This window comes from Hordeum vulgare, chromosome 3H (assembly GCF_904849725.1).
Source record: "Hordeum vulgare subsp. vulgare chromosome 3H, MorexV3_pseudomolecules_assembly, whole genome shotgun sequence".
Classification (NCBI taxonomy): domain Eukaryota; kingdom Viridiplantae; phylum Streptophyta; class Magnoliopsida; order Poales; family Poaceae; genus Hordeum; species Hordeum vulgare.
The window spans coordinates 489,211,938-489,221,045 of NC_058520.1; the positions used below are offsets into that span (position 1 = coordinate 489,211,938).

Consider the following 9,108-nt stretch of genomic DNA (forward strand, 5'->3'; position numbering starts at 1 on the left):
TGATGTCCATCTACGAGAGGGGATTTCCGATCTACGTACCCTTGTAGATCGCACAGAAGAAGCGTTAGTGAACGCGGTTGATGTAGTGGAACGTCCTCACATCCTTCGATCCGCCCCGCGAACCGTCCCACGAACCGTCCCGCGATCCGTCCCACGATCTAGTGCCGAACGGACGGCACCTCCGCGTTCAGCACACGTACAGCTCGACGATGATCTCGGCCTTCTTGATCCAGCAAGAGAGACGGAGAGGTAGATGAGTTCTCCGGCAGCGTAACGGTGCTCCGGAGGTTGGCGGTGATCTAATCTCAGCAGGGCTCCGCCCGAGCTCCGCAGAAACGCGATCTAGAGGAAAAACCGTGGAGGTATGTGGTCGGGCTGCCGTGGCAAAAGTTGTCTCAAATCAGCCCTAAAACCCCACTATATATAGGAGGGAGGGAGGGGAGGAGGCAGCCTCAAAACCTAAAGGTTTGGCCGAAATTGGAGGTGGAGGAGTCCTACTTGGAGTAGGATTCCACCTTCCCACTTGGAAACTCTTTCCACCTTGTGTTTTTTCCTTTTCAAACCTTATGGGCCTTAGTGGGAACTTATTCCAGCCCACTAGGGGCTGGTTTATCTCTTCCCATAGCCCATGAGACCCCTTGGGGCGTGACACCCCTCCTGATGGTCCCCGGCAACCCTCCCGGCACTCCCAGTACACTACCGATGAGCCCGAAACTTTTCCGGTAATGCACGAAAACCTTCCGGTAACCAAATGAGGTCATCCTATATATCAATCTTCCTTTCCGGACCATTCTGGAAACCCTCGTGACGTTCATGATCTCATCCGGGACTCCGAACAACATTCGGTAACCAACCATATTACTCAAATACGCATAAAACAACGTCAAACCTTAAGTGTGCAGACCCTGCGGGTTCAAGAACTATGTAGACATGACCCGAGACACTCCTCGGTCAATATACAATAGCGGGACCTGGATGCCCATATTGGATCCTACATATTCTACGAAGATCTTATCGTTTGAACCTCAGTGCCAAGGATTCATATAATCCCGTATGTCATTCCCATTGTCCTTCGGTATGTTACTTGCCTGAGATTCGATCGTCAGTATCCGCATACCTATTTCAATCTCGTTTACCGGCAAGTCTCTTTACTCGTTCCGTAATACAAGATCCCGCAACTTACACTAAGTCACATTGCTTGCAAGGCTTGTGTGTGATGTTGTATTACCGAGTGGGCCCCGAGATACCTCTCCGTCACACGGAGTGACAAATCCCAGTCTTGATCCATACTAACTCAACGGACACCTTCGGAGATACCTGTAGAGCATCTTTATAGCCACCCAGTTACGTTGTGACGTTTGATACACACAAAGCATTCCTCCGGTGTCAGTGACTTATATGATCTCATGGTCATAGGAATAAATACTTGACACGCAAAAAACAGTAGCAACAAAATGACACGATCAACATGCTACGTCTATTAGTTTGGGTCTTAGTCCATCACATGATTCTCCTAATGACGTGATCCCGTTATCAAGTGAAAACACTTGCCCATGGTCAGGAAACCTTGACCATCTTTGATCAACGAGCTAGTCAACTAGAGGCTTACTAGGGACAGTGTTTTGTCTAAGTATCCACACAAGTATTGTGTTTCCAATCAATACAATTATAGCATGGATAATAAACGATCATCATGAACAAAGAAATATAATAATAACTAATTTATTATTGCCTCTAGGGCATATTTCCAACACTTCTCACTAAAACACCACCTACACACGCACTTGCACACTCTCACAAAACCCATGGTGCACATGAGGGGTAGACCTCATGTTCATGTGCCTTAGCACAACACCGCACTCTCACATACAACAAGCACACACATAATAACTTCTACACATGCTAGTTATCACACACACACTAGCTTACACTCACTTATGCATCTCTACACCTACACTTACTAACTTGCACGAGAGGTTATCAAGGCACACCATGCCTTGGGCATGTGTGAGACACACACACACAAGCACACACAACATCACTTGAACCACTACCACACACACAAGGTATGTGGGGGGGGGGAACCCCCCCCCCCACACACACACATACACATCACTTGCACAAGCTAGTGCTTAAGCTCATCATATCACATGAGTAACACACCACATCACCATGGTGACATGCATCTACACATACAACCTAGTGCATAAACACACATCACATATAAGCTAGCTCACACATGCACATATGCACCAAAGTCCTACACATGCATTTCTACCAAGCTAGCAAAATAATCAAAGGCAACCTACTGTTTGTGAGCTAAAACAAATACCACAAGAGGTGCCAAGCCTACCACATCAAGTATGCAAGTGAACAAATGCAAAACAGAAAAGAAAGAGACAAAAAAATATAAAAGGTTTGGGGGGATCGAACCCAAGACCCCCTGCTAATAACACACAGCAGCACACCACTCGGCTACTGAACATGCACTTGAGAGAGCAGAGAGGTTTAACAAGAAAAGGCACCCCCCTGCAACTATTGTGCTGAATCAAATCACAAAAAAGGGGTGGCGCCGCGGGGTGTCGATCCCACGACCGCCTGATCAACTGATCATACTGCAAACCACTATGCTGCGCTACGAGACTTAACAGAGAAGAGGGGGTTTCCCTATTGGGTACCCCTCTCTGCTCCTACAACAGATACGACGTAGCGTCGATCACCGGAGCATGGCCTCCACTGCTACTGCTGCGCCAATAGGGATCAACTGCGGCCACTCCTACTCTGATGGAAGTCCCTGCCGTGAGCATCAAACGAGCCCACGCACACACTAGCGCAACACGCATCACAACACAAGCACATGCAACTACCGTACTCCTCTCCGAACAGGGGCACAACAACGATCTCCTACGCTGCATCTAACGAGGGGGGAGGGAGGAAGAGCTAGGCTCACCGAGGGGAAGGAATAGAGAGGGAGCCGATCGGAGAAGAAGCCTGAAGAAGATCTGACGACGATCTGAAGAAGCCTGTAGATGATGTGTCGCAGAACCGAAGCAGGGAACAGGGCCGCTGGGAACACACCGGAGAGGAGGAACTGCCCGTCGGTGTGGTCGCTCCCCAACCTCAGCGATGACGGGAATGGAACGTGGAGGCCTTCCCCGAGCTCCCTGACATGCTCGCTAGCGTCGTAGGCGATGGATGCACGGTGGGCGACGGCGGCGCACTTCTGCTCTCTCTCTGCAACCTTATCTACAAAGAGCTTACCTGGGGAGGAAGAAGGAGATGGAGGAGAGGTGGCGGCGCTAGGAGGGGGGACGCGGAACCCTAGGCACTCAGGCACGCACGCCGAGGATAAATAGGGGCCTCGACGTCCGTGAGCCTCACGGCGTCGCTCGCTCTCTCACTGAAGTCTGACGGAAAGCGTGCGCGAGGAAGAAACGCCGTCAGGAGGAAGGAGGTGGTGCACGATGGGCTCTCGCTGGGGAAGCAAAGAGAGAGATGGGCCTGGGGAGGGAAAGAGGCCCAAGCTGGATAGGCAAGAGAAAAGAAACCCACTCGGGTTTCTTATTTAAAACCAACACCAGACAAAGAAATAAATACACGGGCTAAACTGTGATGCTAAAAATAAAGCAAAAATACCCCTAGTCATAAGGAATTATGACCTATTTGAATAAAAAGAAAAAGGGATTTTTGGAGCAAGTAAATATTTACAAAACAGAATTAAGTTGATCTGTTTTGTGAATATTTGCACCACTAAGACATAGTTTCAAATCACTAAAACTCTAGCATCACATCCACCACAAAACATACTAAAACATGGGCATTTTTGAAATAGGGATGGAGCAAGTGAATCTTGACCTTGAGATAAAAGAGAGGAAGAAGGTTTTTAAAACCCTAGTGCAAACCAACATAGTTTCTCCTACTCTCAAATGCACTACTCCACATCATCTCACTTATCAACACATAACATCACAACACATGCCCTACATCACATGGACTCACAAGCAACAAACACAAAAGACAAGGAAAGAAATAGATGCATGCATGCAAAAGGAAACATGACAAGGTGACACCACATGAAATAACATATGCATTGAGCTCTCATGGCAATGACAAGATGGACCCACATACAGAAGGTTCCAAATATGGCAAGTTACACTCTTGGGGCATTACATATATATAGGAGGAGAGAGGGAGGAGGCTTGGCCTCCAAGGGAAGCCCCTAGGGCTTCGGCCGAACCAAGGAGGAGGATTCCACCTCCATTATGGGAGGTGGAATCCTATTAGGACACTTTCCTAATTGAAAACTCTTTCCGCCTTTTGATCGTTTTGCCTTGTTTCTTTATTCCAGCCGCATGGGCCTTTAGGGGAGGCTTTGGCCAGCCCAACAAGGGCTGGTCTACCTCCTCTCACTGCCCATGAAACCTTTTGGGTCATGACACCCCTCCAGGTGGTCTCCGGTACCCTCCCGGCACTCCCGGCACACTACCAATGAGCCCCAAAACTTTTCCGGTGATCAAAACAGGACTTCCTATATATCAATCTTCGTTTCTGTACCATTCCGGAAATCCTCGTGACGTTCGGGATCTCATCCGGGACTTCTAACAACCTTCGGTCACCAACACATATAACTCAATTATACCGAAATGTCACCGAACCTTAAGTGTGCAGACCCTGCGGGTTCGAGAACTATGTAGACATGACCTGAGACACTCCCCGGCCAATAACCAATAGCGGGACCTGGATGTCCATATTGGTTCCCACATATTCTACGAAGATCTCTATCGGTTGAGCCTCTATGTCAATGATTTAGTTAATCCCGTATGATGTTCCCTTTGTCATTCGGTATGTTACTTGCCCGAGATTCGATCGTCGGTATCAATACCTAGTTCAATCTCGTTACTAGCAAGTCTCTTTACTCGTTCCGTAATACAAGATCCCGTAACTAACTCCTTAGTCACATTGCTTGCAAGGCTTGTTGTGATGTTGTATTACCGAGTGGGACCCGAGATACCTCTCCGCCACACGGAGTGACAAATCTCAGTCTTGATCCATGCCAACCCAACAGACACCATTGGAGATACCTGTAGAGCACCTTTATAGTCACCCAGTTACGTTGCGACGTTTGATACACACAAGGTATTCCTCCGGTGTCCGGGAGTTGCATGATCTCATGGTCATAGGAACAGATACATTGACATGCAGAAAAAACAGTAGCAATAAACTGACACGATCATATGGTACGTTTATAGTTTGGTTCTTGTCCATCACATCATTCTCCCAATGATGTGATCCCGTTATCAAGTGACAACACTTGTCTATGTCCAGGAAACCTTGACCATCTTTGATCAATGAGCTAGTCAACTAGAGGCTCACTAGGGACATTGTGTTGTCTATGTATCCACACATGTATTTGAGTTTCCAATCAATACAATTCTAGCATGGATAATAAACGATTATCATGAATAAAGAAATATAATAGTAACCAATTTATTATTGCCTCTAGGGCATATTTCCAACACGTGCCTGTGTTGACGCTGCAACGATACATCGTCGGGTTGAATGAAGCGTCGTCAGAGCTGTAATGAAGCGTCGTGGGGGGATCGTTGAAGCGCTGTCGGGGTTGCAATGAAGCACCTCCGGAGCTACAATGAGGGTCATCGGAGCTCCGGGAGGGGTTGCATTGAAGCGCCGTCGATGCCCGTGCTGTCATGGGAGCTGTTGTGTGGTGCTGCCATGGGAGCTACTGCCATGAGAGCTATTGTGTGGTGGTGCCCATGGGGGAGGTACCCGATCCTATGGGTGCCTAGCATCCAATTGAACAGCTATGGTGGCGACTTAATTTTGGATAAAATCATCCGATTTATTTGTAGCATCCATCTTTATCTTAAGACCAGTCCTTTTTTCACTAGAACCTTTTTTTTTTTTTTAGAAACACAAGCACCTCCTGGTGAACATCCTGTCATCCTAAGCAATTTTTCATGACACTCGAACCTACATGCCCTAACTCACTTGGGCCGAAGTGAGAGATGCGCCTGCTTGTAAACGGGCCGGTCAATAAGGTGAAGCTGCGGCGCTCTCCATTCCAAACGTCGCCGCGTACAGCCCAGCTAAGCAGCGTAGGGTTTTAGCCTCCGTCTCCCCTCCCCCTTCCCATCGCACTCGCCCCGCCGCAATGGCCGCCGTCGCCGCCGCGAGATCCTTCCTCCGATCCGGATCTGCTGCCTCCTCTCTCCGCGGGGCCGCCGCCAGAGCCGCCCCCCGCTCTGGTCCGGCTCCGCTCCCGAGGCGACTCCCGGCCTCTGCTCCCCGCGTCCTCCCAAGGTGCGACCACCCTTCGCTAGTGGTTCTCTAGGAACATTCGGTTTGCCACTTGATCTGGATGAAAATTTAGGTGTCCATGTTCCTGCATCTGTAGGTCGCCGGTGGTGATGACCAGCTTCTGCGTGGAGTCGCTGATGCCCATGCACAGTGCCACGGCGTCGGCGCTAATGACGTCGCTCCTTGCCACCCCGGCTCGCACTGGGTTTGGTTGGCTGACAGAAGGTGATTTTCATATTTCTATGTTTCCTTTTCTTCTCGCAATGGCTTCTGTCACGATGCATATGTGCCTGTTGCTATCTACTGTTGAGCAGACTAGTTTTTAGTTGTTACAGACTGCAGAATAGAGTAGTTTTGGGCAAATCACAAGTTTATCAATCTCTGCGGGTTAGGTCATTTTTTTCTTCATAATCAGTCTGATGGTGATATGAATTTGATGTGCCTTAGTTGTAATTGTGCTTTTAAGCCTGTCCTGAACAGAAACAGGCTAATGTTGCATTCTCATGCTGTCATTACATGTTTGACATAATATTTTTAATGTGTCTCAACTCTCAAGTGCCCATTTCATCACCATACTATAATTATATCTAGGGGAAGTGCGAACAAACTTATGTGATGGAAGTCATTTTTTCTGTAGATAAAAAAATAAATCAAAATCTGATTATGAAATTTGTATGCTGAAACCAATCTTATACTTCCACATGGTCCTTGTTGTAGGTCAGGACGAAACTAGATGAACATCAAGCCCCAAAAGGTGAATAAACCTTAAGTACTTACTAATAACTGTTGATGATTAAGTGCCTTCATTAATTTATAGTTCAGGGGAATTCATGGAAAGAGGAGTCCACTGCACGTACTTGAAGGGGTCGGTTATCGAATACTCCCTCCCTTCGTAAATATAAGACATTTTTGTTAGTTCATATTTGGACTATATGAACTACCAAAAACATCTTATATTTCGGAATGGAGGGAGTACATTGTTTTAATATCATGATCAGGGTAGCCCTGCAAAGTGTGTTACTTGCCATCACAAAAAATTGCTGCGAGTCAACAAAAAATCACAATACTGGCAATTGTGAACAAATCTATTATTGTAGTTGTTGACCTTTTGGCCATGCCAGCGATCGTTTGCTTTGCAGAAGTTTCCCTTTGATTAGATTTTTGTCTGTAAGCAAAATATTGCTTTGATATTCACATAGTCATGAGTGACACATTTGAGGCAAAAGGGTCACTGATTCTTTTGTATTGACCCAGCTGGCAATGATGACGTGTGACAGTTTCTAGGTGGAATGTAGAAGATTATAATCTCCACACCTCAAATATTCAGGTCTGATCACATTTTAAGGAGTATCCATAGTAGCATATATTTGTAGTGTGTTTCATAAATTATCCTACCGTTTGCACTTGCACAATAATGCAATGTGAAGATGCTTTAAGGAAAACCAGATCGGCTGTGACAAAACCATGTCATTTTTCTTTCACGTGGTAGATAAAGCCATGGACATACCAACAATCTTTTCGAACTTGGCTCCACTCTTCCCCACTTCCCCATTCATCTGAAAGCCAAAGCATTTCCATCAAGTTTCTTTTGAACTTAGTCATTGGTATACTTTCCATGAGTTTATAGAACTTACTGTACCGTATATAAGGAGGACATAAATCTGTTGTGATCTTGCCTCCATTATTCGAAGAAATGGTAGCAATTAGATTTAAAGAAATAGTAAAGGGTATTTGTTCTATATACTTAACATATGCTGGATACAAATTAATTTTATGATTATTCTCCGTGAAATAAAACATGTGCTTTTCCTTATAGACAAAAGAATGTTTGTTTGACCCTTTTTTTAATCTTTGTAGACTTGTGAGTAGTGACAATGGAGGTCATCTGGGATGAAGAATCCATGCCTTTTATTTTTGCCATATGTATCTGCTTTATTTTGCAAAGTGGAGTTCATGGACACTGCGCAAACGTAGTTATTATGGCTGTTACATTTATAATGTCAGTTGAAGAGTTGGAGCTTAGATTATTCGTTTCTATTTGTAGATGGATGATTTCTTCTTGTTGGAGCCTGCTGTGATGGTACCTGCTACGGACCTCCCAAATTGAATTTAAAGTGCACTTTGGTTGCCTTCTTCTCAGTCTGTACTATCCTGGGATTTTGGTTTGTATTAAGTATCTACAGGATTATTATACCTGATTGTGCCAAAATTTAACCGAATTGGAGTACTACTGATTATGCCTTTCGTGGAGAAAAATAATAATGCTTAGTTGGAAGTTTCTGCTTTGTTTTGGTCCTGACTTGTGTTATTAAGTCGTTGGAGAAAAATGTACTCCACAATCCGATATCTAGCTCTCTGTATCTGCTTAATTTTAATTAATGTACTCCCTCCGTTCCAAAATTCTTGTCTCAAGTTTGTCTAGAAAAGAATGTATCTAAATACTAAAACGTGCTTAGATACATTTATATCTAGGCAAATCTAAGACAATAATTTTGGGACGGAGGAAGTAGTATGGAGTATTTAGCAATTTACATGCAAACTGGCCTTAACGGGACCATTTTCAGTCTTTGTTCCATTCTATGTAACATTTAGTCTGTATATGCATGATAAAAAGCAACTTGCCATTGTTCGAGCCAACTGCTCCAATCTAAGTGTAGCTCTTGAGTTCGCTAGATTAGCTAGATTTTGCTCTCGTGGTATTTGGTTTGATGGGGGTCTTAGTGCCATCTAGGGGCGCAGAGCGGTGTCCAGCAAAAACCTGCTTAAGAGTCAGATAGTACAAATTAACCT

At 45.5% G+C, this 9,108-nt stretch overlaps 1 protein-coding gene across 8 annotated transcripts; it reads left to right on the forward strand.

Annotated features, from left to right (window-relative positions):
- Window positions 1-6,087: 6,087 nt before the first annotated feature.
- On the forward strand, window positions 6,088-8,593 carry LOC123444434 (protein NUCLEAR FUSION DEFECTIVE 6, mitochondrial-like). Of its 8 annotated transcripts, none has more exons than XM_045121141.1 (5): window positions 6,088-6,321; window positions 6,416-6,543; window positions 7,036-7,072; window positions 8,176-8,179; window positions 8,363-8,593. In XM_045121141.1, the coding sequence occupies exons 1-3, from the start codon at window positions 6,173-6,175 to the stop codon at window positions 7,053-7,055; spliced, it is 297 nt and encodes a 98-aa protein (XP_044977076.1). In that variant the 5' UTR covers window positions 6,088-6,172; the 3' UTR covers window positions 7,056-7,072; window positions 8,176-8,179; window positions 8,363-8,593. The 8 variants fall into 8 exon arrangements, 4 of the variants coding, with proteins under 4 accessions (XP_044977076.1, XP_044977073.1, XP_044977074.1 ...); XR_006630996.1 differs by adding an exon at window positions 7,573-7,645 and having other exon boundaries at window positions 6,089-6,321; window positions 8,176-8,593; XR_006630997.1 differs by lacking the exon at window positions 7,036-7,072 and adding an exon at window positions 7,573-7,645 and having other exon boundaries at window positions 6,089-6,321.
- Window positions 8,594-9,108: the final 515 nt, after the last annotated feature.

Bases quoted from the DNA above. Each gene is read 5' to 3' on its own strand.
- LOC123444434 (XM_045121138.1), top strand. From the start codon at position 6,173: ATGGCCGCCGTCGCCGCCGCGAGATCCTTCCTCCGATCCGGATCTGCT. The intron at 6,322-6,415 runs GTGCGACCACCC...CTGCATCTGTAG, and splicing joins GCTCCCCGCGTCCTCCCAAG to GTCGCCGGTGGTGATGACCA.